The sequence below is a fragment of the Silurus meridionalis genome, chromosome 2, assembly GCF_014805685.1.
Source record: "Silurus meridionalis isolate SWU-2019-XX chromosome 2, ASM1480568v1, whole genome shotgun sequence".
Classification (NCBI taxonomy): Eukaryota; Metazoa; Chordata; class Actinopteri; order Siluriformes; family Siluridae; genus Silurus; species Silurus meridionalis.
In genome coordinates this window covers 563527-590770 of record NC_060885.1, presented here as the reverse complement: position 1 = coordinate 590770, position 27244 = coordinate 563527, and the positions used below count along the sequence as shown (strand labels likewise).

The window sequence follows — 27244 nt, the reverse complement described above, 5'->3', positions numbered from 1 at the left end:
TAATCCATATCCTTCTCCTCCTGTCACCCTCTTCTCTCTCTCTCTCTCTCTCTCTCTCTCGGTCGAGTTAAACATGCTCCTGAGGTTCCAGTGATCACTGTTCCTGCCCCTCCCCACTCCGTGGATCTTCCCACTTCGTTCTGGTCTGCCTCTGGATAGTGTTCTCTTCTATTGGAGGCCACTCTGTGCAGCTTGGGACGGTTTCTTAGCAATGCCTTGGGTGGTTCCATGAAATTCTGGAGTAGGAAAGGGAGCTTTGAGGATGGATTTGGACTGTAGTTAATGTCAACAGTCTGCTACACTGACTCAGGACTACTTTTTGCTTCTGATCGTCATCACTGTACCCCGCAACATCGTATATCTGCTATAAATGGACATTCGGTGCAACCCAGATGAGGATGAGGTTCCCTCTTGAGTCTGGTTCCTCTCAAGGTTTCTTCCTTATGCCATCTCGTGGAGTTTTTCCTTCACCACCGACTCCACCGGATTGTTCATCAGAGACAAACTTATACTTATAAAGAACATTATCACCACATTATCTGTGTAAAGCTGCTCTGAGACAATGTTTATTGTTAAAAGCGCAATACAAATAAAAATTTGAAAAAAAAAAAGAATTGAATTGAATTGAATTAGCAAGATGTGTGACCAATTGACGTCGACACTCCCTCTACAGGATCAACGTATAGGACTGTGTGAGCACTATTTCACTATTCCACATCATTGTGTTCAGTTTGACGCAGTTGCGAGGCACTACAGACGAAATACAGATCATTTTGTAGAGCGAGGTGATCAGATTGTGGTGTAACCTACCGTTCTCCCGCTGACTGTAGACGATTTCTAAACTGTATTCCATGTGACCAGTAACTTGATCCACTGAACTCCTAGAGTGAAGAGAAAGCAATAATATCATGGTCCAAATGACTTCACAATACGAATTTCACAGAGTAAATGTCAGAACTGCAGTCTTCTGCAGGAACTTACGTGAAGTTGTAGGAAGTGGGATCGATTGGATGAGCACCAGGAGGTATCAGAAGTGTATTTACCTGGAGAGAACAATCAGGATACTTAATGTTTAGTTGTAACTGTGTCATAGCTGGTGTGCAGCTCCTCCACTAATGCCCTTTCATGCTCCTTACATGACTTCCACCCAGTGCACTTAACTGGGGAGATGTTGTCTCTGTAAGCTCAACACTGCCTAGCATCTCAGGAAAATCATCACCAAAGATTTCCTCCACATCGTTATGTTGCTTTACTTTCACAGTCGATTGGCCAAAAGGGACTGGTGATGCACGTGGGGGCGACGTCTGATGCTTAAACCACTTTCTAATAGAAGTCAGATGTTCTATTTCAGAGTTAATGTTTACTCACAGAATCATTGGTGATGGTCTTCACTTGGGTGTAGATGTTGTTCGTGAGGTCAACGCTCTCTGGAACACTGATGTTTCTGATGAGGAATGTAAGGATGACTTCGTAGGAGCGGTCTGAAATGTCTATGGATCAACAAAATACAAGAGAAATATTATTTATTACTGCTAACAGTTCTGGAAACCGTAGAACTTTGTGACAACAAGGTGGATATTTGTAGCTTTACTGTGGATTTAGAAAGGAAAAGGGACCTTTGTGGGTGAAGTTCTGCACTGTTACAGTGTCGGGAAGTTTTGAGAGTGTGGAGTTCAGCAGTGCTTTGAAAGCACTGACACCATTCTCACTAGGAACAGGAGTGGAGCTGCTGAACATCAGCCTGACGTAGACCACAGCTGATCCAGCGCTAGAGACACAAAAACATTTAGAATGTACAGATGCAACACAAAAGTTAACGGAACAGTAAATCTTGCTTAAATATTGAATACAGAAATTACACGTACGTTGAGCTTGAAGGTCCTGGAGAAGTCTCCCCTGAGGTGTAGCTGGGTTAGCGTTGATTCATCACTGAAGAAACACAAGAATACAGAAATTATACATTTATAACAGAAGTAAATGAAAATGTAAATCTTCCTTAAATATGATATAAAGAATTGATTCCTACATTGTGGTTGTTGGTTCTGGAGAAGTCTGCGCCTGAGGTGCAGGAACTGAGATTTATCGCTGGAGTAACAGAAAAGTCATAGTTTCTATTTTTATTTCAGCAATGAATAAAAAAGTAGATTTTGCATAAATATGACATTGAAATGCCTCATACATTATGGTAGGAGCTGTTGGGGAAGTTGGAGATGTTGGAGAAGTTGCAGATGTTGGAGATGTCTGCTCTTGAATTATCGTTGGAATAACCGTTGATTTATAACTAGAGGACCACAAAAAGCCAGAATTTATAAATGCATCACAGAAGTCACTGAACATGTAAATCTTCCCTAAATATAAGACATTACACGTACACTGTGGTTGGAGATGTTGGAGATGTTGGAGAAGTCTGCTCTTGATCTGTGGTTGAAGTAACTGTTGAATGTTCGCTAAACAAAGACAAAAATCCAGAATTTATCAAAGCATAACAGAAGTGATTAAAACCTTCTTTTAATATGGTTTGAAAAAAATTCTTGTACATTGTGGTTGGAGAAGATGTTGAAGTTGAAGATGTTGGAGATGTTAGCAATGTTGGAGATGTTGTTGAGGTTGGAGATGTTGTTGAAGTTGGAGAAGTCTGCCCCTGAGCTGTAGTTGGGGAGTTCTGCTCCTGAGCTGTAGTTGAAAAAGTCTGCTCCTGAGCTGTAGTTGGGGAGGTCTGCTCCTGAGCTGTAGTTGTGGAGGTCTGCTCCTGAGCTGTAGTTGGAGAAGTCTGCTCCTGAGCTGTAGTTGGAGAAGTCTGCTCCTGAGCTGTAGTTGGAGAAGTCTGCTCCTGAGCTGTAGTTGGGGAGGTCTGCTCCTGAGCTGTAGTTGGAGAAGTCTGCTCCTGAGCTGTAGTTGGAGAAGTCTGCTCCTGAGCTGTAGTTGGAGAAGTCTGCTCCTGAGCTGTAGTTGGGGAGGTCTGCTCCTGAGCTGTCGTTGGGGAGGTCTGCTCCTGAGCTGTCGTTGGAGAAGTCTGCTCCTGAGCTGTCGTTGGAGAAGTCTGCTCCTGAGCTGTCGTTGGAGAAGTCTGCTCCTGAGCTGTAGTTGGAGAAGTCTGCTCCTGAGCTGTAGTTGGAGAGGTCTGCTCCTGAGCTGTAGTTGGAGGTCTGCTCCTGAGCTGTAGTTGGAGAGTCTGCTCCTGAGCTGTAGTTGGAGAAGTCTGCTCCTGAGCTGTAGTTGGAGAAGGTCTGCTCCTGAGCTGTAGTTGGAGAGTCTGCTCCTGAGCTGTAGTTGGAGAAGTCTGCTCCTGAGCTGTAGTTGGGAGGTCTGCTCCTGAGCTGTAGTTGGAGAAGTCTGCTCCTGAGCTGTAGTTGGAAGTCTGCTCCTGAGCTGTAGTTGGAGAAGTCTGCTCCTGAGCTGTAGTTGGGAGGTCTGCTCCTGAGCTGTAGTTGGAGAAGTCTGCTCCTGAGCTGTAGTTGGAGAGGTCTGCTCCTGAGCTGTAGTTGGAGAAGTCTGCTCCTGAGCTGTAGTTGGAGAAGTCTGCTCTGAGCTGTAGTTGGAGAAGTCTGCTCCTGAGCTGTAGTTGGGAGGTCTGCTCTGAGCTGTAGTTGGGAGGTCTGCTCCTGAGCTGTAGTTGGAGAAGTCTGCTCCTGAGCTGTCGTTGGAGAAGTCTGCTCCTGAGCTGTCGTTGGAGAAGTCTGCTCCTGAGCTGTAGTTGGAGAAGTCTGCTCCTGAGCTGTAGTTGGAGAAGTCTGCTCCTGAGCTGTCGTTGGGGAGGTCTTCTCCTGAGCTGTAGTTGGGGAGGTCTGCTCCTGAGCTGTAGTTGGAGAAGTCGGCTCCTGAGCTGTAGTTGGAGAAGTCGGCTCCTGAGCTGTAGTTGGGGAGGTCTGCTCCTGAGCTGTAGTTGGAGAAGTCTGCTCCTGAGCTGTAGTTGGAGAAGTCTGCTCCTGAGCTGTAGTTGGAGAAGTCTGCTCCTGAGCTGTAGTTGGGGAGGTCTGCTCCTGAGCTGTAGTTGGAGAGGTCTGCTCCTGAGCTGTAGTTGGAGAAGTCTGCTCCTGAGCTGTAGTTGGAGAAGTCTGCTCCTGAGCTGTAGTTGGAGAAGTCTGCTCCTGAGCTGTAGTTGGAGAAGTCTGCTCCTGAGCTGTAGTTGGAGAAGTCTGCTCCTGAGCTGTAGTTGGGGAGGTCTGCTCCTGAGCTGTAGTTGGGGAGGTCTGCTCCTGAGCTGTAGTTGGAGAAGTCTGCTCCTGAGCTGTCGTTGGAGAAGTCTGCTCCTGAGCTGTCGTTGGAGAAGTCTGCTCCTGAGCTGTAGTTGGAGAAGTCTGCTCTGAGCTGTAGTTGGAGAAGTCTGCTCCTGAGCTGTCGTTGGGAGGTCTGCTCCTGAGCTGTAGTTGGAGGTCTGCTCCTGAGCTGTAGTTGGAGAAGTCTGCTCCTGAGCTGTAGTTGGAGAGTCTGCTCCTGAGCTGTAGTTGGGGAGGTCTGCTCCTGAGCTGTAGTTGGAGTCTGCTCCTGAGCTGTCGTTGGAGAAGTCTGCTCCTGAGCTGTAGTTGGAGAAGTCTGCTCCTGAGCTGTAGTTGGAGAAGTCTGCTCCTGAGCTGTCGTTGGGGAGGTCTGCTCCTGAGCTGTAGTTGGGGAGGTCTGCTCCTGAGCTGTAGTTGGAGAAGTCTGCTCCTGAGCTGTAGTTGGAGAAGTCTGCTCCTGAGCTGTAGTTAGAGAAGTCTGCTCCTGAGCTGTAGTTGGGGAGGTCTGCTCCTGAGCTGTAGTTGGAGAAGTCTGTTCCTGAGCTGTATTTGGGGAGGTCTGCTCCTGAGCTGTAGTTGAAGAAGTCTGATTCTGAGCTGTAGTTGGAGAAGTCTGCTCCTGAGCTGTGTTGGAGAAGTCTGCTCCTGAGCTGTAGTTGGAGAAGTCTGCTCCTGAGCTGTAGTTGGAGAAGTCTGCTCCTGAGCTGTAGTTGGGGAGGTCTGCTCCTGAGCTGTAGTTGGAGTCTGCTCCTGAGCTGTAGTTGGAGAAGTCTGCTCCTGAGCTGTAGTTGGAGAAGTCTGCTCCTGAGCTGTAGTTGGAGGTCTGCTCCTGAGCTGTAGTTGGAGAGGTCTGCTCCTGAGCTGTAGTTGGGAGGTCTGCTCCTGAGCTGTAGTTGGAGAAGTCTGCTCCTGAGCTGTAGTTGGAAGTCTGCTCCTGAGCTGTAGTTGGGAGGTCTGCTCCTGAGCTGTAGTTGGAGGTCTGCTCCTGAGCTGTAGTTGGAGAGGTCTGCTCCTGAGCTGTCGTTGGAGAAGTCTGCTCCTGAGCTGTCGTTGGAGAAGTCTGCTCCTGAGCTGTCGTTGGAGAAGTCTGCTCCTGAGCTGTAGTTGGAGATGTTGGAGAAGTCTGCTCCTGAGCTGTGGTTGGAGAAGTCTGCCCTGAGCTGTAGTTGGAGAAGTCTGCTCCTGAGCTGTAGTTGGAGAAGTCTGCTCCTGAGCTGTAGTTGAGAGGTCTGCTCCTGAGCTGTAGTTGGAGAAGTCTGCTCCTGAGCTGTAGTTGAGGTCTGCTCCTGAGCTGTAGTTGGAGAAGTCTGCTCCTGAGCTGTAGTTGAGAGTCTGCTCCTGAGCTGTAGTTGGGGAGGTCTGCTCCTGAGCTGTAGTTGGGGAGGTCTGCTCCTGAGCTGTAGTTGGGGAGGTCTGCTCCTGAGCTGTAGTTGAGAAGTCTGCTCCTGAGCTGTAGTTGAGAAGTCTGCTCCTGAGCTGTAGTTGGGGAGGTCTGCTCCTGAGCTGTAGTTGGAGAAGTCTGCTCCTGAGCTGTAGTTGGGGTGGTCTGCTCCTGAGCTGTAGTTGGAGAAGTCTGCTCCTGAGCTGTAGTTGGAGGTCTGCTCCTGAGCTGTAGTTGGAGAAGTCTGCTCCTGAGCTGTAGTTGGAGAAGTCTGCTCCTGAGCTGTAGTTGGGGAGGTCTGCTCCTGAGCTGTAGTTGGAGAAGTCTGCTCCTGAGCTGTAGTTGGAGAAGTCTGCTCCTGAGATGTAGTTGGAGAAGTCTGCTCCTGAGCTGTAGTTGGAGAAGTCTGCTCCTGAGCTGTAGTTGGAGAGGTCTGCTCCTGAGCTGTAGTTGGAGAAGTCTGCTCCTGAGCTGTCGTTGGGGAGGTCTGCTCCTGAGCTGTAGTTGGAAAAGTCTGCTCCTGAGCTGTAGTTGGGGAGGTCTGCTCCTGAGCTGTAGTTGGAGAAGTCTGCTCCTGAGCTGTAGTTGGAGAAGTCTGCTCCTGAGCTGTAGTTGGAGAAGTCTGCTCCTGAGCTGTGGTTGGAGATGTTGGAGAAGTCTGCTCCTGAGCTGTAGTTGGAGAGGTCTGCTCCTGAGCTGTAGTTGGGGAGGTCTGCTCCTGAGCTGTAGTTGGAGAAGTCTGCTCCTGAGCTGTAGTTGGGGAGGTCTGCTCCTGAGCTGTCGTTGGAGAAGTCAGCTCCTGAGCTGTCGTTGGAGAGGTCTGCTCCTGAGCTGTAGTTGGAGAGGTCTGCTCCTGAGCTGTAGTTGGGGAGGTCTGCTCCTGAGCTGTAGTTGGAGAAGTCTGCTCCTGAGCTGTATTTGGAGAAGTCTGCTCCTGAGCTGTAGTTGGAGAAGTCTGCTCCTGAGCTGTAGTTGGGGAGGTCTGCTCCTGAGCTGTAGTTGGAGAGGTCTGCTCCTGAGCTGTAGTTGGAGAAGTCTGCTCCTGAGCTGTAGTTGGAGTCTGCTCCTGAGCTGTTGTTGGAGAAGTCTGCTCCTGAGCTGTGGTTGGAGATGTTGGAGAAGTCTGCTCCTGAGCTGTAGTTGAGAAGTCTGCTCCTGAGCTGTCGTTGGGGAGGTCTGCTCCTGAGCTGTAGTTGGAGAAGTCTGCCCTGAGCTGTAGTTGGGGAGGTCTGCTCCTGAGCTGTAGTTGGAGAAGTCTGCCCTGAGCTGTAGTTGGAGAGGTCTGCTCCTGAGCTGTAGTTGGAGAAGTCTGCTCCTGAGCTGTAGTTGGAGAGGTCTGCTCCTGAGCTGTAGTTGGAAAAGTCTGCTCCTGAGCTGTAGTTGGAGAGGTCTGCTCCTGAGCTGTAGTTGGAGAAGTCTGCTCCTGAGCTGTCGTTGGAGAAGTCTGCTCCTGAGCTGTCGTTGGACAAGTCTGCTCCTCAGCTGTAGTTGGAGAAGTCTGCTCCTCAGCTGTAGTTGGAGAAGTCAGCTCCTGAGCTGTAGTTGGAGAAGTCTGCTCCTGAGCTGTAGTTGGAGAAATCTGCTCCTGAGCTGTAGTTGGAGAAATCTGCTCCTGAGCTGTAGTTGGGGAGGTCTGCTCCTGAGCTGTAGTTGGGGAGGTCTGCTCCTGAGCTGTAGTTGGAGAGGTCTGCTCCTGAGCTGTAGTTGGAGAAGTCTGCTCCTGAGCTGTAGTTGAGGTCTGCTCCTGAGCTGTAGTTGGAGAAGTCTGCTCCTGAGCTGTAGTTGGAGAAGTCTGCTCCTGAGCTGTAGTTGGGGAGGTCTGCTCCTGAGCTGTAGTTGGAGAAGTCTGCTCCTGAGCTGTAGTTGGAGTAGCTGTTGATTGTTCCCTGAAGAAACACAAAAATCCAGAATTCATCAAAGACCAATTTAAATTATTTACAATGCAAATCTTCTTAAATATGAGATGAATAAATGCCTTGTACATTGTGGTTGGAGATGTTGGAGATTTTGGAGATTTTGGAGATGTCTGCTCTTGAATTATCGTTGGAATAACCGTTGATTCATAACTAGAGGACCACAAAAAGCCAGAATTTATAAATGCATCACAGAAGTCTCTGAACATGTAAATCTTCCCTAAATATAAGACATTACACGTACACTGTGTTTGGAGATGTTGGAGATGTTGGAAAAGTCTGCTCCTGTGCATCTGTGGTTGAAGTAACTGTTGAATGATCGCTGAAAAAAAACAAAAATCCAGAGTTTATCAAAGCATAACAGAAGTGATTAAAATCTTCCTTTAATATGGTTTGACAAAAAAAGCCTTTTACATTGTGGTTGGAGAAGTTGAAGATGTTGTTGAAGTTGGAGATGTTGGAGATATTGTTGAAGTTAGAGATGTTGAAGTTGGAGATGTTATCGATGTCAGAGATGGTTGAGATGTTGTTGAAGTTGGAGATGTTGGAGAAGTCTGTTTTTGCTGTATCGTTGGAGAAACAGTAGATTCATATCTGGAGAAGTAGAAAGAGCCATAGAATTCATCTTAAAAGTCAACTGAAAAATAATTTTCCTTAAATATGATATAACAAAATGACTCATACGTTCTGGGTGGATGTTTTGAATGATGTTCTGAAGGATGTTCTGAAGGATGTTCTGAATGATGTTCTGAAGGATGTTTTGAATGATGTTCTGAAGGATGTTCTGAATGATGTTCTGAAGGATGTTCTGAATGATGTTCTGAAGGATGTTCTGAAGGATGTTCTGAATGATGTTCTGAATGATGTTCTAAAGGATGTTTCTTTGGTTTTGTTTGAGTAGATGTTGATTGTTTGCTGGAGAAACACAAAAATCCAGATATTTAGTAAAGAATAACAGAAATGATTCAAATGTAAAGCCTCCTTAAATATGATGTAAATAAATGTTTTATACGTTCTGGTTGAAGATGTTGGATTAGTAGGTTTCTTAGGTGTAGTTGGAGAAACTGTTGATCCATCGCTGGTGCAACAGAAAGAACCAGAGTTTGGAAATTTATTTGAGAAATTAATGAAAATGTACATCTTCTAAATATTAGTAAAAATGCATCGTACTTTGTGTGTGGAGATTTTGGAGATGTTGGAGATGTATGTTTTTGTGTTGAAGTTGGAGGTGTTGTCAATGTTGAAGAACTTGGTGATGTTGGCAATGTTGGAGATGTCAGAGATGTCGAAGAATTTGGAGATGTTGGAGATGTTGTTGAAGTTGGAGATGTTAGCAATGTTGGAGATGTTGTTGAAGTTGGAAAAGTCTGCTCCTGAGCTGTAGTTGAAGAAGTCTGCTCCTGAGCTGTAGTTGGAGAAGTCTGCTCCTGAGCTGTAGTTGGGGAGGTCTGCTCCTGAGCTGTAGTTGGAGAAGTCAGCTCCTGAGCTGTAGTTGGAGACGTCTGCTCCTGAGCTGTAGTTGGGGAGGTCTGCTCCTGAGCTGTAGTTGGAGAAGTCTGCTCCTGAGCTGTAGTTGGGGAGGTCTGCTTCTGAGCTGTAGTTGGAGAAGTCTGCTCCTGAGCTGTAGTTGGAGAAGTCTGCTCCTGAGCTGTAGTTGGAGAAGTCTGCTCCTGAGCTGTAGTTGGGGAGGTCTGCTCCTGAGCTGTAGTTGGAGAAGTCTGCTCCTGAGCTGTAGTTGGGGAGGTCTGCTCCTGAGCTGTAGTTGGAGAAGTCTGCTCCTGAGCTGTAGTTGGAGAAGTCTGCTTCTGAGCTGTAGTTGAAGAAGTCTGCTCCTGAGCTGTCGTTGGAGAAGTCTGCTTCTGAGTTGTAGTTGGAGTAGCTGTTGATTGTTCCCTGAAGAAACACAAAAATCCAGAATCCATCAAAGGCCAATTGAAATTATTTACAATGCAAATCTTCTTAAATATAAGATGAATAAATGCCTTGTACATTGTGGTTGGAGATGTTGAAGTTGTTGAAGTTGGAGATGTTGGAGATGTTGGAGATGTCTGCTCTTGAATTATAGTTGGAATAACCGTTGATTCATAACTAGAGGACCACAAAAAGCCAGAATTTATAAATGCATCACAGAAGTCACTGAACATGTAAATCTTCCCTAAATATAAGACATTACACGTACACTGTGGTTGGAGATGTTGGAGAAGTCTGCTCCTGATCTGTGGTTGAAGTAACTGTTGAATGATCGCTGAAAAAAAACAAAAATCCAGAGTTTATCAAAGCATAACAGAAGTGATTAAAATCTTCCTTTAATATGGTTTGACAAAAAAAGCCTTTTACATTGTGGTTGGAGAAGTTGGAGATGTTGTTGAAGTTGGAGATGTTGGAGATATTGTTGAAGTTAGAGATGTTGAAGTTGGAGATGTTATCGATGTTAGAGATGGTTGAGATGTTGTTGAAGTTGGAGATGTTGGAGATGTTGGAGAAGTCTGTTTTTGCTGTATCGTTGGAGAAACAGTAGATTCATATCTGGAGAAGTAGAAAGAGCCATAGAATTCATCTTAAAAGTCAACTGAAAATAATTTTCCTTAAATATGATATAACAAAATGACTCATACGTTCTGGGTGGATGTTTTGAATGATGTTCTGAATGATGTTCTGAAGGATGTTCTGAATGATGTTCTGAAGGATGTTTTGAATGATGTTCTGAAGGATGTTTTGAATGATGTTCTGAAGGATGTTCTGAAGGATGTTCTGAAGGATGTTCTGAATGATGTTCTGAATGATGTTCTAAAGGATGTTTCTTTGGTTTTGTTTGAGTAGATGTTGATTGTTTGCTGGAGAAACACAAAATCCAGATATTTAGTAAAGAATAACAGAAATGATTCAAATGTAAAGCCTCCTTAAATATGATGTAAATAAATGTTTTATACGTTCTGGTTGAAGATGTTGGATTAGTAGGTTTCTTAGGTGTAGTTGGAGAAACTGTTGATCCATCGCTGGTGCAACAGAAAGAACCAGAGTTTGGAAATTTATTTGAGAAATTAATGAAAATGTACATCTTCTAAATATTAGTAAAAATGCATCGTACTTTGTGTGTGGAGATTTTGGAGATGTTGGAGATGTATGTTTTGTGTTGAAGTTGGAGATGTTGGAGATGTTGTTAAAGTTGGAGATGTTGGAGATGTTAGCAATGTTGGAGATGTCAGAGATGTCGAAGAATTTGGAGATGTTGGAGATGTTGTTGAAGTTGGAGATGTTAGCAATGTTGGAGATGTTGTTGAAGTTGGAGAAGTCTGCTCCTTAGCTGTAGTTGGAGAAGTCAGCTCCTGAGCTGTAGTTGGAGAAGTCTGCTCTGAGCTGTAGTTGGAGAAGTCTGCTCCTGAGCTGTAGTTGTGGAGGTCTGCTCCTGAGCTGTAGTTGGAGAAGTCAGCTCCTGAGCTGTAGTTGGAGAAGTCTGCTCCTGAGCTGTATTTGGAGAAGTCTGCTCCTGAGCTGTAGTTGGAGAAGTCTGCTCCTGAGCTGTAGTTGTGGAGGTCTGCTCCTGAGCTGTATTTGGAGAAGTCAGCTGCTGAGCTGTAGTTGGGGAAGTCTGCTCCTGAGCTGTAGTTGGAGAAGTCTGCTCCTGAGCTGTAGTTGGAGAAGTCTGCTCCTTAGCTGTAGTTGGAGAAGTCAGCTCCTGAGCTGTAGTTGGAGAAGTCTGCTCCTGAGCTGTAGTTGGAGAAGTCTGCTCCTGAGCTGTAGTTGGAGAAGTCTGCTCCTGAGCTGTAGTTGGAGTAGCTGTTGATTGTTCCCTGAAGAAACACAAAAATCCAGAATTCATCAACGACCAATTTAAATTATTTACAATGCAAATCTTCTTAAATATGAGATGAATAAATGCCTTGTACATTGTGGTTGGAGATGTTGAAGTTGTTGAAGTTGGAGATGTTGGAGATTTTGGAGATGTTGGAGATGTCTGCTCTTGAATTATCGTTGGAATAACCGTTGATTCATAACTAGAGGACCACAAAAAGCCAGAATTAATAAATGCATCACAGAAGTCACTGAACATGTAAATCTTTCTTAAATATAAGACATTACACGTACACTGTGGTTGGAGATGTTGGAGATGTTGCAGAAATCTGCTCCTGGGTGTTGATGGCATTACTTTTGGGTCTACAACAGGAGAATTGTAGTTACAGGCTAATTTAATGAAACTTTAACAAGTTCTGAATCATTAGCAAGAGGAAATACAGATGGTTTTGCACAGCGAGGTGATCAGATTGTGGTGTAACCTACCGTTCCCAGGCTGACTGTAGACGATTTCTAAACTGTATTCCATGTGACCAGTAACTTGATCCCCTGAACTCCTAGAGTGAAGAGAAAGCAATAATATCATGGTCCAAATGACTTCACAATACGAATTTCACAGAGTAAATGTCAGAACTGCAGTCTTCTGCAGGAACTTACGTGAAGTTGTAGGAAGTGGGATCGATTGGATGAGCACCAGGAGGTATCAGAAGTGTATTTACCTGGAGAGAACAATCAGGATACTTAATGTTTAGTTGTAACTGTGTCACAGCAGGTGTGCAGCTCCTCCACTAATGCCCTTTCATGCTCCTTACATGACTTCCACCCAGTGCACTGAACTGGGGAGATGTTGTCTCTCTGTAAGCTCAACACTGCCTCTGCACTCTCTGTATTATCCCTGCTGGGATGCCCAGCATCTCAGGAAAATCATCACCAAAGATTTCCTCCACATCGTTATGTTGCTTTACTTTCACAGTCGATTGGCCAAAAGGGACTGGTGATGCACGTGGGGGCGACGTCTGATGCTTAAACCATTTTCTAATAGAAGTCAGATGTTCTATTTCAGAGTTAATGTTTACTCACAGAATCATTGGTGATGGTCTTCACTTGGGTGTAGATGTTGTTCGTGAGGTCAACGCTCTCTGGAACACTGATGTTTCTGATGAGGAATGTAAGGATGACTTCGTAGGAGCGGTCTGAAATGTCTATGGATCAACAAAATACAAGAGAAATATTATTTATTACTGCTAACAGTTCTGGAAACCGTAGAACTTTGTGACAACAAGGTGGATATTTGTAGCTTTACTGTGGATTTAGAAAGGAAAAGGGACCTTTGTGGGTGAAGTTCTGCACTGTTACAGTGTCGGGAAGTTTTGAGAGTGTGGAGTTCAGCAGTGCTTTGAAAGCACTGACACCATTCTCACTAGGAACAGGAGTGGAGCTGCTGAACATCAGCCTGACGTAGACCACAGCTGATCCAGCGCTAGAGACACAAAAACATTTAGAATGTACAGATGCAACACAAAAGTTAACGGAACAGTAAATCTTGCTTAAATATTGAATACAGAAATTACACGTACGTTGAGCTTGAAGGTCCTGGAGAAGTCTCCCCCTGAGGTGTAGCTGGGTTAAGCGTTGATTCATCACTGAAGAAACACAAGAATACAGAAATTATACATTTATAACAGAAGTAAATGAAAATGTAAATCTTCCTTAAATATGATATAAAGAATTGATTCCTACATTGTGGTTGTTGGTTCTGGAGAAGTCTGCGCCTGAGGTGCAGGAACTGGAGATTTATCGCTGGAGTAACAGAAAAAGTCATAGTTTCTATTTTTATTTCAGCAATGAATAAAAAAGTAGATTTTGCATAAATATGACATTGAAATGCCTCATACATTATGGTAGGAGCTGTTGGGGAAGTTGGAGATGTTGGAGAAGTTGCAGATGTTGGAGATGTCTGCTCTTGAATTATCGTTGGAATAACCGTTGATTTATAACTAGAGGACCATAAAAAGCCAGAATTTATAAATGCATCACAGAAGTCACTGAACATGTAAATCTTCCCTATATATAAGACATTACACGTACACTGTGGTTGGAGATGTTGAAGATGTTGGAGAAGTCTGCTCTTGATCTGTGGTTGAAGTAACTGTTGAATGTTCGCTAAACAAAGACAAAAATCCAGAATTTAGCAAAGCATAACAGAAGTGATTAAAATCTTCTTTTAATATGGTTTGAAAAAAATTCTTGTACATTGTGGTTGGAGAAGTCTGCTCCTGAGCTGTAGGTGGAGAAGTCTGCTCCTGAGCTGTCGTTGGAGAAGTCTGCTCCTGAGCTGTAGTTGGAGTAGCTGTTGATTGTTCCCTGAAGAAACACAAAAATCCAGAATCCATCAAAGAACAATTGAAATGATTTACAATGCAAATCTTCTTAAATCTGAGAAGAATAAATGCCTTGTACATTGTAGTTGGAGATGTTGGAGATGTTGGAGAAGATGGAGACGTTGGAGATGTTGGAGATGTCTGCTCTTGAATTATCGTTGGAATAACCGTTGATTCATAACTAGAGGACCACAAAAAGCCAGAATTAATAAATGCATCACAGAAGTCACTGAACATGTAAATCTTCCCTAAATATAAGACATTACACGTACACTGTGGTTGGAGATGTTGGAGATGTTGTTAAGGTTGGAGATGTTAAAGTTGGAGATGTTGGAGATGTTAGCAATGTTGGATGGTTTGGAGATGTTGGAGATGCTGGAGAAGTCTGCTCCTGATCTGTGGTTGAAGTAACTGTTGAATAATCGCTGAAAAAAAAAAGAAAATCCAGAATTTATCAAAGCAGAAGTGATTAAAATCTTCCTTTAATATGGTTTGGGGAAAAAAGCCTTTTACATTGTGGTTGGAGAAGTTGGAGAGCCTGGAGATGTTGGAGAAGTCTGTACCAGAGGTGTGGTTGGAGTGGTTGTTGATTGATCACTAAAGTAACAAAACGAGCCAAAATGTATAAATTCATAACAGAAGAAAAAAATGTTTCTTATACAAAATATTCATTAACATATTAATCCTACAGTTGGTTTGGAGATTCTGGAGAAGTTGTTGTTTCTTGAGAAGTTGTTGGTTCTGGAGAAGTTGTTGATTCTTGAGAATTTGTTGGTTCTGGAGAAGTTGCTAAATCTGGAGAAGTTGTTGATTCTGGAGAAGTCTGCTCCTGAGGTGTAGTTGGATTATCCACTGATTCATATCTGGAAAAACAGAAAGACAAAATGTTCTTTTCATTTATTTTAGAAGTAAATAAAACTAAAAATTTTCTTAAATACAATATTAAGAAATGCCTTCTACATTGTAGTTGGAGATGTTAGAGATGTTGGAGCTGTTGGAAAAATCTGCTTCTGACGTGTAGATGGATGTAGAAGTATTGAGTCATCGCTGCAGAAACACAACAAGCCAGAATTGATAAATACATAACAAGAAATGTAAATCTTCATTAAATATGATGTAAAAAATGTCTCGTACATTGTAGATTGAGATTCTGGAGAAGTCTGTACCAGAGGTGTAGTTGGAGTAAGTGTTGGAGATGTGTCTACAACAGAATAATTTCAGGTACAGTGCAATATTAAGGTAACATTTACAAATTCACAATCTTTAGCAAGAGGGAATACAGATAGTTCTGTAGAGTGAGGTGATCAGAATGTGGTGTAACCTACCGTTCTCAGGCTGACTGAAGCAGCTTAGTAAACTGTATTCCATGTAACCAGTAACTTGATCCCCTAAACTCCTATAATGAAGAGAAAGCAATAATGTCATGGTCCAAATGACTTCACAATAGAATTTCACAGAGTAAATGTCAGAACTGCAATCTTCTGCAGGAACTTACGTGAAGTTGTAGGAAGTGAGTTCAGATGGAGATGCACCAGAATTATTTAGAACTGTGTTTACCTGGAAAAACAATCAAGATATTTGATTTTTAACGTGAACCGACCTGATAGTCAGTTGGGACACTGTGTAAAATGTCTAAACTGAGGAATTGTACCATTTTAAGAAAAAAATAAAAGGTCATTTTAAATTTAATGGCTACAACACGTCTGAAAAAGGTTGGAAGAGGTCAACAAAATTGGGTAGAGACAGAGTCTCTTAGAAGTAAAGATGGGCAGAGCTTCAACAACCTGTGAAAGACTGCGTCTACAAATTGTGGGACAATTTCAAAATGTTCTTAAAAATCTAATTGTAAAACACTTAAATATCTCATCATTTACAGAACAGAATATCATCAAACGTTGCAAATAATCTGGAGAAATCTCTGTACACAAGGGCCAAGGGCAAAAAATTCTAATTGGATGTTTGTGATCTTTAGGCCCTCAGGGGCCACTGCATTTAAACCACTCATGATTCTGTAATGGAAATCACGGCGTGGGCTCACTTACATCTCCAGGAAATATTGTCTGTGAACACATTTTGCATGTCATCCACAAATGCAGATTAAATCTCTATTTTGCAAAGAAGAAGCCATGCGTGAACATGATCCAGAAACTCCACCATCCTCTCTGGGCCCAAACTCATTTATAATGTACTGAGGCAAAGTGGAAAACTGTTCTGTGTACAGACGAATCAAAATGTAATTTACTTTTTTTAAATCATGGACACCACGTCCTCCAGACTAAAGAGGAGAGGGACCATCTGGCATGTTTTCAGCACTCAGTTTAAAAAGCCACATCACTAAAGGTATGGGAGAGCATTAGTCTCTGTGGAATGGGCGCTTGCACATTGGGTCAAATTTCATCTACAGAGTGTTTCCATAAAATTTCCCAAAGCAGGTTTGATTTCTCAAAATACTATTTATTTACTTCACTAAGGAATTTCACTTCAAAGTCACCAAACAGGAAGTGAGGTCATATTTCTGCAACGACTTTCTACTTTAAGACAACTTGATAGGTCTTTTCAGAACCAATAAATCGTATTTAGAGGAACATTATCTGCTAAGCACCTGATGGTGTACACTTACAATGTTAGTGAAGATGCTCTTCACTTGGGTGTAGGTGTCACTCCTGAGGTCAGGGTTCATCGGCATGCTGATGTTATTGATGCTAAATATGATGTTTACTGCGAATGAGGTGTTTGATTTTTCTGTGGAATAAATGAAAAGTGCTTCAGTATGAAGTTGTTACAGATTTAATTGAAATGAAGAATGAATTGTAATGAATAATGAAGTTTTGAGGTAAATGTATTGTGTGATGAGAAATGAAAAGGTACCGTTGTAGCTGTAGTCCAGCACTGTTACTGACTCTGAGACGCTTGTGAGTGTTGATTTTAGCAGAGATTCCATATCACTGAGGACCAAACACTCACTAGGAACAATCATGCAGTCGTTGAACACCAGCCTGATTTGAATCACAGCTGCTCCACTGCTCAAGACACCAAAAATTCACAATGAAAAAATGCATCACAAAAGTAAAAAAAATATTTTTTTAATTAAATCTTGCTTAAATATTCATTACAGAAATTTCTCGTACATTGTGGTTGGAGATTCTGGAGAAGTCTGCTCCTGAGCTGTAGTTGGAGAAGTCTGTACCAGAGGTGTAGTTGGAGTGAGTGTTGATGGGTCTACAACAAATGAATTTTAGGTACAGAGCAATTTTATGTTAACATTTACAAATTCACAATCATAAGCAAGAGGAAATACAGATCGTTTTGTAGAAAGAGGTGATGAAATTGTGCTGTAACCTACCGTTCTCAGGCTGACTGAAGCAGCTTAGTAAACTGTATTCCATGTAGCCATTAACTTGATCATCTGAACTCCTAGAATGAAGAGAAACAATTATGTTAAAATGATTTAATCAAAAGTTTTTTTCCTGTTTCTTCTTCAAATCTTATTTCTAAGGCAATAAATGGGGTAGAAATCAAAATAAATCGTATTTAGAGGAACATTATCTGCTAAGCACCTGATGATGTACACTTACAATGTTAGTGAAGATGCTCTTCACTTGGGTGTAGGTGTCACTCCTGAGGTCAGGGTTCATCGGCATGCTGATGTTATTGATGCTAAATATGATGTTTACTGCGAATGAGGTGTTTGATTTTTCTGTGGAATAAATGAAAAGTGCTTCAGTATGAAGTTGTTACAGATTTAATTGAAATGAAGAATGAATTGTAATGAATAATGAATGAATAATGAAGTTTTTGAGGTAAATGTATTGTGTGATGAGAAATGAAAAGGTACCGTTGTAGCTGTAGTCCAGCACTGTTACTGACTCTGAGACGCTTGTGAGTGTTGATTTTAGCAGAGATTCCATATCACTGAGGACCAAACACTCACTAGGAACAATCATGCAGTCGTTGAACACCAGCCTGATTTGAATCACAGCTGCTCCACTGCTCAAGACACCAAAAATTCACAATGAAAAAATGCATCACAAAAGTAAAAAAAATATTTTTTTAATTAAATCTTGCTTAAATATTCATTACAGAAATTTCTCGTACATTGTGGTTGGAGATTCTGGAGAAGTCTGTACCAGAGGTGTAGTTGGAGTGAGTGTTGATCCATCGCTATAGTAACAGAAAGAGCCAGAATTTACAAACAAATCACAGAAATTAATAGAAAAGTAAATCTCTTCTAAATATAATATTATATATTACTCGTACATTGTGGTTGAAGATTCTGGAGAAGTCTGTACCAGAGGTGTAGTTGGAGTGAGTGTTGATGGGTCTACAACAAATGAATTTTAGGTACAGAGCAATTTTATGTTAACATTTACAAATTCACAATCATAAGCAAGAGGAAATACAGATCGTTTTGTAGAAAGAGGTGATGAAATTGTGCTGTAACCTACCGTTCTCACGCTGACTGAAGCAGCTTAATAAACTGTATTCCATGTAGCCATTAACTTGATCATCTGAACTCCTAGAATGAAAAGAAAGCAATAATGTCATGGTATAAATGACTTCACAATAAGAATTTCACAAAATAAATGTCAGAACTGCAATCTTCTGCAGGAACTTACGTGAAGTTGAAGGTAGTGGGTTCAGATGGAGATGCACCAGAATTATTTAGAACTGTGTTCACCTGGAAGAACCATCAATATATTTGATTTTTAACGTGAACCGACCTGATAGTCAGTTGGGACACTGTGTAAAATGTCTAAACTGAGGAATTGTACCATTTTAAGAAAAAAATAAAAGGTCATTTTAAATTTAATGGCTACAACACGTCTGAAAAAGGTTGGAAGAGGTCAACAAAATTGGGTAGAGACAGAGTCTCTTAGAAGTAAAGATGGGCAGAGCTTCAACAACCTGTGAAAGACTGCGTCTACAAATTGTGGGACAATTTCAAAATGTTCTTAAAAATCTAATTGTAAAACACTTAAATATCTCATCATTTACAGAACAGAATATCATCAAACGTTGCAAATAATCTGGAGAAATCTCTGTACACAAGGGCCAAGGGCAAAAAATTCTAATTGGATGTTTGTGATCTTTAGGCCCTCAGGGGCCACTGCATTTAAACCACTCATGATTCTGTAATGGAAATCACGGCGTGGGCTCACTTACATCTCCAGGAAATATTGTCTGTGAACACATTTTGCATGTCATCCACAAATGCAGATTAAATCTCTATTTTGCAAAGAAGAAGCCATGCGTGAACATGATCCAGAAACTCCACCATCCTCTCTGGGCCCAAACTCATTTATAATGTACTGAGGCAAAGTGGAAAACTGTTCTGTGTACAGACGAATCAAAATGTAATTTACTTTTTTTAAATCATGGACACCACGTCCTCCAGACTAAAGAGGAGAGGGACCATCTGGCATGTTTTCAGCACTCAGTTTAAAAAGCCACATCACTAAAGGTATGGGAGAGCATTAGTCTCTGTGGAATGGGCGCTTGCACATTGGGTCAAATTTCATCTACAGAGTGTTTCCATAAAATTTCCCAAAGCAGGTTTGATTTCTCAAAATACTATTTATTTACTTCACTAAGGAATTTCACTTCAAAGTCACCAAACAGGAAGTGAGGTCATATTTCTGCAACGACTTTCTACTTTAAGACAACTTGATAGGTCTTTTCAGAACCAATAAATCGTATTTAGAGGAACATTATCTGCTAAGCACCTGATGGTGTACACTTACAATGTTAGTGAAGATGCTCTTCACTTGGGTGTAGGTGTCACTCCTGAGGTCAGGGTTCATCGGCATGCTGATGTTATTGATGCTAAATATGATGTTTACTGCGAATGAGGTGTTTGATTTTTCTGTGGAATAAATGAAAAGTGCTTCAGTATGAAGTTGTTACAGATTTAATTGAAATGAAGAATGAATTGTAATGAATAATGAATGAATAATGAAGTTTTTGAGGTAAATGTATTGTGTGATGAGAAATGAAAAGGTACCGTTGTAGCTGTAGTCCAGCACTGTTACTGACTCTGAGACGCTTGTGAGTGTTGATTTTAGCAGAGATTCCATATCACTGAGGACCAAACACTCACTAGGAACAATCATGCAGTCGTTGAACACCAGCCTGATTTGAATCACAGCTGCTCCACTGCTCAAGACACCAAAAATTCACAATGAAAAAATGCATCACAAAAGTAAAAAAAATATTTTTTTAATTAAATCTTGCTTAAATATTCATTACAGAAATTTCTCGTACATTGTGGTTGGAGATTCTGGAGAAGTCTGTACCAGAGGTGTAGTTGGAGTGAGTGTTGATCCATCGCTATAGTAACAGAAAGAGCCAGAATTTACAAACGAATCACAGAAATGAATAGAAAAGTAAATCTCTTCTAAATATAATACTATATATTACTCGTACATTGTGGTTGAAGATTCTGGAGAAGTCTGTACCAGAGGTGTAGTTGGAGTGAGTGTTGATGGGTCTACAACAAATGAATTTTAGGTACAGAGCAATTTTATGTTAACATTTACAAATTCACAATCATAAGCAAGAGGAAATACAGATCGTTTTGTAGAAAGAGGTGATGAAATTGTGCTGTAACCTACCGTTCTCACGCTGACTGAAGCAGCTTAATAAACTGTATTCCATGTAGCCATTAACTTGATCATCTGAACTCCTAGAATGAAGAGAAAGCAATAATGTCATGGTATAAATGACTTCACAATAAGAATTTCACAAAATAAATGTCAGAACTGCAATCTTCTGCAGGAACTTACGTGAAGTTGAAGGTAGTGGGTTCAGATGGAGATGCACCAGAATTATTTAGAACTGTGTTCACCTGGAAGAACCATCAATATATTTGATTTTTAACGTGAACCGACCTGATAGTCAGTTGGGACACTGTGTAAAATGTCTAAACTGAGGAATTGTACCATTTTAAGAAAAAAATAAAAGGTCATTTTAAATTTAATGGCTACAACACGTCTGAAAAAGGTTGGAAGAGGTCAACAAAATTGGGTAGAGAGACAGAGTCTCTTAGAAGTAAAGATGGGCAGAGCTTCAACAACCTGTGAAAGACTGCGTCTACAAATTGTGGGACAATTTCAAAATGTTCTTAAAAATCTAATTGTAAAACACTTAAATATCTCATCATTTACAGAACAGAATATCATCAAACGTTGCAAATAATCTGGAGAAATCTCTGTACACAAGGGCCAAGGGCAAAAAATTCTAATTGGATGTTTGTGATCTTTAGGCCCTCAGGGGCCACTGCATTTAAACCACTCATGATTCTGTAATGGAAATCACGGCGTGGGCTCACTTACATCTCCAGGAAATATTGTCTGTGAACACATTTTGCATGTCATCCACAAATGCAGATTAAATCTCTATTTTGCAAAGAAGAAGCCATGCGTGAACATGATCCAGAAACTCCACCATCCTCTCTGGGCCCAAACTCATTTATAATGTACTGAGGCAAAGTGGAAAACTGTTCTGTGTACAGACGAATCAAAATGTAATTTACTTTTTTTTTTAAATCATGGACACCACGTCCTCCAGACTAAAGAGGAGAGGGACCATCTGGCATGTTTTCAGCACTCAGTTTAAAAAGCCACATCACTAAAGGTATGGGAGAGCATTAGTCTCTGTGGAATGGGCCGCTTGCACATTGGGTCAAATTTCATCTACAGAGTGTTTCCATAAAATTTCCCAAAGCAGGTTTGATTTCTCAAAATACTATTTATTTACTTCACTAAGGAATTTCACTTCAAAGTCACCAAACAGGAAGTGAGGTCATATTTCTGCAACGACTTTCTACTTTAAGACAACTTGATAGGTCTTTTCAGAACCAATAAATCGTATTTAGAGGAACATTATCTGCTAAGCACCTGATGGTGTACACTTACAATGTTAGTGAAGATGCTCTTCACTTGGGTGTAGGTGTCACTCCTGAGGTCAGGGTTCATCGGCATGCTGATGTTATTGATGCTAAATATGATGTTTACTGCGAATGAGGTGTTTGATTTTTCTGTGGAATAAATGAAAAGTGCTTCAGTATGAAGTTGTTACAGATTTAATTGAAATGAAGAATGAATTGTAATGAATAATGAATGAATAATGAAGTTTTTGAGGTAAATGTATTGTGTGATGAGAAATGAAAAGGTACCGTTGTAGCTGTAGTCCAGCACTGTTACTGACTCTGAGACGCTTGTGAGTGTTGATTTTAGCAGAGATTCCATATCACTGAGGACCAAACACTCACTAGGAACAATCATGCAGTCGTTGAACACCAGCCTGATTTGAATCACAGCTGCTCCACTGCTCAAGACACCAAAAATTCACAATGAAAAAATGCATCACAAAAGTAAAAAAAATATTTTTTTAATTAAATCTTGCTTAAATATTCATTACAGAAATTTCTCGTACATTGTGGTTGGAGATTCTGGAGAAGTCTGTACCAGAGGTGTAGTTGGAGTGAGTGTTGATCCATCGCTATAGTAACAGAAAGAGCCAGAATTTACAAACAAATCACAGAAATTAATAGAAAAGTAAATCTCTTCTAAATATAATATTATATATTACTCGTACATTGTGGTTGAAGATTCTGGAGAAGTCTGTACCAGAGGTGTAGTTGGAGTGAGTGTTGATCCATCGCTATAGTAACAGAAAGAGCCAGAACTTACAAATGAATCACAGAAGTCAAAAAATGTGCAGTTATTAAACACCAGCCTGATTTGAATCACAGCTGATTCACTGCTGCACAGATAAAACACGATAATGTTTCATGTTTAATGTAATTAAAAAACTTTAAACTAATGATACATAAGAAAACTATGTCTTACATATTATTTTTCTAGCATCTCTGGAATTTACCAAAGAAGAACCATAAGGTATTATTCATTATTCTTTTAGTTAAATTTACACTTCATTTTAAATAGATCGTATGTTTGTAGATTTACAAGCTATGTGTATACGTTCATATTTATAAATATATTTGTAGCTTCCTGGACAACATGGTTTAATACGATTGTTTTGGGAAAAACTTGAGTTTGAGTATACATGTTCCTATTTGTTGTAGTTTTTGGAAGAACTGTTGTCTGTTTGGTTCTTCTTTCATGCACTTGTTTTGTTTTATTGCTGTCCTCCAGATTTCTTGTAGTTGTTGGTGGAACTTTTGTCTGTTTGTTTTTGTTATGTAATTTATCAGATTTCTTGTAGTCCTTCAGCTTACTCGTAGTTGTTGATGCTGTAGATGACATTCAAAGCAGTTTTATTAATAGGCACATTTAATGAAACAGTTGGTTGATGTTAACTACCAATACTCCATTTATTAGTTCATGACTCTGTGGTTTAACATACCAATGAGTTCATTTATGAAGCTGACTGGATGTTTGCTTTGCCTACATCCAAAGCTATACTCTATATCAAGCTCCCAATTCCTGTAAGAAAGCAGCAAAATGTCAATTTCATACAAATTTACACTACAGTTCCATTTACTGAATTAATGCCGATTTGAATGTACCTGAAGGTGGAGCTATGGGGTTCAAAAGGTTCTGCTCCAGGTTCATTAAATAATCTGTTTAACTGGAGGTAAGAATAAACATTTTATATAAAAGCTAACTCAGAAAATTTATATTATTATTATATTATAAAAATCTCTCTGTCTCTCTCTCTCTCTCTCTCTCTCTCTCTCTCTTATATATATAAATCTTTTTATTGGTATTATGGTTAAAAAAAAAAAAAGTATTTTATAACTCTAAGAAATTAAATGGTTTAAATGGTTTACTTACTAGGTTATTGATGGATGTTTTAATTTGCTGTTTGGTATTTTTCCCGTGTTTTTGCTTCTTTGTCAGATTGTCATTAACTCTTATTATGAAGGCAACTTTAAAGGAGTTTCCTGGAATTTCTGTGGAAAAAAATGGATATTATATTCTGTCTCTTTTAAAATTGACTATGATTGTTAAGCTATAGGTTTCATATAGAAGAGACAGAATAATGTTTGTAGCTGCATGGTGTCTTTAGAAATGAAAACATACTGTCATAGTAGAAGCCCAGTATTTTCACATTATCTGGGATGTTGGCAGATCGAGATTTCAGCAGAGTTGTGACAGCACTGAGAACCGAACTCTCACTAGGAACCGGATCTGAGCACCAGTCGAACAGCAGCTTTACGGAGGCCGTAGATGAATCAGGTCTAGAGAGATAAATCATTATATTGATTGTTTTTCAGTGATCACCATTAATCACATGCTTCTTTAATTTATACTAATTAACTTTAACAATAAAACCAGTGTCAGGTGTGTGATTAACATAACCAATCATAGGTTTGGAGCAGAAATAAATGGGCAAGTGTAAGGATCTGAGTGACTTTGATAAAAGTTAAATTGTGATGTCTAGGCAACTGAGTCAAAGAATCTAAAACTACAGGTTTGTATGGTGGTCCCAGTAATAAGTACAATTACACCAGTAATCCATCACAGTAGCATTAAATCCTTCTGCTTGGTATCTCCTGCATGGTATCCCCCTGTGATGGATTGGCATGCCTTCACCTGCCCTGTGCCTCAAGTTTACTTGGATAGGCTCCAGGTGGTCCTGCACCCCTGTGTAGGATAAGTTCCCTGCTAAGAATCCTTCAGTTCTGAATGTTACTCTATTATGTACCACCCAACTAAACATTGACTCTGCATCCAAAACTTTTGTACGTCTTTATTGGTGTTTTACTTGTTGCTTAGAATTAATATTTTGTTCGAGATTTTGCCACAAGTTATGGCTTTTGTGCATTTTGCCACATGTTCCAATCATGTTATGGCCATCAAATCATGTGTTGCCAGGTTCAACACATGATTCAATTGCCTAAACATGATTGGATAAAAATGGAAACAGACACTACTTGCTTCAGTTGTTTTTGTATCTATATTACAAACTATATGTTTAAACACTTTAAAAGTAGTGGGCTGTGTATTTCACCCTTGACCTTTAGTAATATTCCTGCTCAATCAATCCATTTCTCAATCCCATCATTATGATGCAGCGTCAATCAAACCATCAGTATTATAGAGAAGTGCAGTAGAACAGAGCGCTGCATCACACACAGGAATCTCATACAGTGAGAATAAATGCTGAACACAATTCAATATGTCTCCTTTTACCGGAGCCACAACTACACCACCCACATACTTCATCTCTAGCAGAAGCATTGATATTAACCTCATCACATCACCCGGGTTTCCTGCATTTCTGTAATTTGTTTCTGTGCATTTCGTTTTCCTGGAGATTTGAAATTTAGGCAAATTGTGTGTTTTTTGTACAAATTCTACAGGAAAGAAAAAACGCATATAACTTGTTTGTGGAAAAGTTTGTGTTGAAACAGATTGTGTTGAACCTGGCAACACATGATTTGATGGCCAAAACAAGAATGGATAGAAACGGAAACAGACACTACTTGAAGCAGTGCACACTATGAAATGAAGAGAACAGACTAGTGGGAACAATTTTAATACATATTTATGGAAAAAATATATTCAAATGTAAGTGCATGATTCTGATGTGTTCTGATTTAGTGTTTAGGTCAGCAGAGAAGGCATTGCTGGCCCTGATGGCCCACCACTTTAACCATTGTTATTCTGGTTTCATTAATAAATCTTTCTTTAATTCATGTTAAATTTATTCAGGAACACGAAATGTTTTTTACTCACTCATGAGCACGAGTCCAGGTAAGCATCGACCATATACACACTGTCAAAAATACACAATAATCATTTTTTTATTTATGTACAATTATTTATTATATACAATTTTTCCTTCTATTTATTTTAGGTTTTAAAAGAGCCTGAAACAGATCAATTGGGTCACAACTGATTTCATTAATCATAGAACATGTATAATGTAGTCTAGACTTTTGTATCAAACTCGATAATTATTTGTTTTATTTATTTTTTTATGTTCTGCTGCAGATAACGATGCTCCACTGAGTACCACAAATTTACTTTCATAAACAATAGATAGATTTATACATTAGCCTTTATTTTTCTTTTACATTTCCACAAAAAGTTAAATTGTATTAGCAATAAATGTGACAATAAACTAGTGAGTCCGGCAGAAATAATGTAGAAATTATCCAGAAAGTTTAAATGTACGGAATAACAAATTCTAAACCAATGATTTTAAAGCGAGCAGAATATTGAATTTTACTTACGTATGGTGAAGAGTGTAGCTTTTCTGCTGCCATGATTTTTAAAGACGGCAAATCTATTGATACAAATGGATTGCAAAGCTTAATTGTATTTTTTTAAACCACTGTGTAATAAAAATATATATATTAATGTTTTTGTAGTCCCATATGAAACATTAGAATATGCTGGTTTTGTTCAAAATCACCAGTCTCTGCTTACTACTCTCTCCCATTATCACTTTAAAACACAATTTTATCAGAGAGTACATGCAATGTATTATATGTGAATCTTTGCTTTTCAATTTATTTCAATCTCTGACAAACACAGATCGTATCAGACTACACCTGCCAATCTACAGTAAAGAATCTGTGATTTCAAAGGTGGACAAATAAGCTTTATATATCAACTAATAAAATATCAATATAGAAAAGCATCAGTGACATAAAAAAAATCTAAATCTAAAATACAACAGTTGTTTTACCTTAATTTTTTTTCCAAAGTCATAACCATCCAGTCTCAAGCAATAATATGTCCACTGCAACACACACAGCGATTTGTGTTAAAGAATACAGGCTCTGTCTCAGGCGCTGATTTATCAAAACTAAAAATTGACGTTAATAGGAGTGGTTGTACTGATGGTATGTCAGGGTGGCCCCTCCCTCACCTGCGTTATTGAAACAAATTAGCCAGCTTTGCTCACCTGAATAATAGCAGGGGTAAATCCTGATGATAGTGATGATCATGACAAACACAATGTGAAGTATGCAGTTATATTGCAGAAGAACACCACAGCCCTGTAATAATTTGATAGCTGGCTAAGCGGGTTGTACAACGATTCACGTTTTTCATTCTGAGACGCGATGACATTGATGAAAGATTTTAAAATTAATGCCAACCTCTGTATATGTAAATATTTATAATATTAGAAAGAGTTAAATAATAGCCAGAAAATAGAATATTCTCCAAATGATTTCCACTATTTATATTTAATTCTCTATTCTGTCACTCCTCAGGTATCCTTTGGGTGGAGCAGTGGAGTCCGGTGTATTACCAGCTGACAGAGGGGTTGATAAGGAGAGAGAAGGATTCTTGCCAGTTTGTCTCATGAATATAACATGTGTTTATATCATTGTTCTTATATCAAATTTGAGGCACATTAGATCCAGTGATGCTGTTAAAGCAAAGGGTTGCAAAAAATCATTGAAATTAAATGTTATCTAATAAAAGATTGTGTATAGAATATAAATGACTGTAAGAATGTTTAAATCAAACAATATTACTACAATTGGTGCTCGAAAACCCACAGATCTTTTGCTATATGGCAGAAACAATGTGTCTGTTAAAGCGTACAGGTGCTACTAGGTGTGTTTATTGAAAA

At 40.2% G+C, this 27244-nt stretch overlaps 2 protein-coding genes and 1 long non-coding RNA gene across 3 annotated transcripts in view; all 3 read right to left on the bottom strand.

Annotated features, from left to right (window-relative positions):
* The window catches only part of LOC124397032 (mucin-3A-like), a 30101-nt gene extending 13031 nt beyond the window's left edge, over positions 1-17070 (bottom strand). The window contains exons 1-21 of the mRNA XM_046866488.1: positions 17028-17070; positions 16813-16903; positions 16553-16704; positions 16305-16426; positions 15180-15241; positions 15010-15080; positions 14819-14885; positions 14645-14731; positions 14374-14547; positions 14198-14281; positions 13957-14109; positions 13764-13865; positions 13557-13667; positions 13392-13466; positions 13199-13300; positions 13044-13103; positions 12881-12946; positions 12632-12783; positions 12384-12505; positions 11961-12022; positions 11790-11860 (exon numbers count right to left, since the gene is read on the bottom strand). Of these exons, the coding sequence (XP_046722444.1) occupies positions 11790-11860; positions 11961-12022; positions 12384-12505; positions 12632-12783; positions 12881-12946; positions 13044-13103; positions 13199-13300; positions 13392-13466; positions 13557-13667; positions 13764-13865; positions 13957-14109; positions 14198-14281; positions 14374-14547; positions 14645-14731; positions 14819-14885; positions 15010-15080; positions 15180-15241; positions 16305-16426; positions 16553-16704; positions 16813-16903; positions 17028-17070 (2029 nt within the window). The remainder of the gene's footprint in view (positions 1-11789; positions 11861-11960; positions 12023-12383; positions 12506-12631; positions 12784-12880; positions 12947-13043; positions 13104-13198; positions 13301-13391; positions 13467-13556; positions 13668-13763; positions 13866-13956; positions 14110-14197; positions 14282-14373; positions 14548-14644; positions 14732-14818; positions 14886-15009; positions 15081-15179; positions 15242-16304; positions 16427-16552; positions 16705-16812; positions 16904-17027) is intronic.
* LOC124394769 lies at positions 9978-10641 on the bottom strand. The gene is made up of 4 exons (XR_006927549.1): positions 10600-10641; positions 10442-10507; positions 10127-10345; positions 9978-10037 (listed from the first exon to the last, which is right to left on the bottom strand). It is a non-coding gene; the product is annotated as an uncharacterized LOC124394769 (long non-coding RNA).
* Positions 17071-17086: 16 nt separating the features above from the next.
* Positions 17087-26443, bottom strand: LOC124397023 (mucin-3A-like). The gene is made up of 25 exons (XM_046866475.1): positions 26348-26443; positions 25890-25942; positions 25390-25429; positions 23731-23888; positions 23482-23600; positions 23214-23275; positions 23051-23130; positions 22751-22937; positions 22280-22345; positions 22118-22183; positions 21858-22009; positions 21598-21719; positions 20467-20528; positions 20296-20366; positions 20108-20171; positions 19946-20011; positions 19686-19837; positions 19426-19547; positions 18301-18362; positions 18130-18200; positions 17942-18005; positions 17780-17845; positions 17520-17671; positions 17260-17381; positions 17087-17098 (listed from the first exon to the last, which is right to left on the bottom strand). The coding sequence occupies exons 1-25, from the start codon at positions 26374-26376 to the stop codon at positions 17087-17089; spliced, it is 2220 nt and encodes a 739-aa protein (XP_046722431.1). The 5' UTR covers positions 26377-26443.
* Positions 26444-27244: the final 801 nt, after the last annotated feature.

Excerpts from the sequence above, each read along its gene's own strand:
- LOC124397023 (XM_046866475.1), bottom strand. The coding sequence starts at position 26,376 with ATGGTTATGACTTTGGAAAAAAAATTAAG. Across the intron at positions 25,430-25,889 it reads AGCTACACTCTTCACCATAC|TGTGTATATGGTCGATGCTT; the intron begins GTAAGTAAAATT and ends TATTTTTGACAG. Across the intron at positions 21,720-21,857 it reads GCTGGACTACAGCTACAACG|AAAAATCAAACACCTCATTC; the intron begins GTACCTTTTCAT and ends TTTATTCCACAG.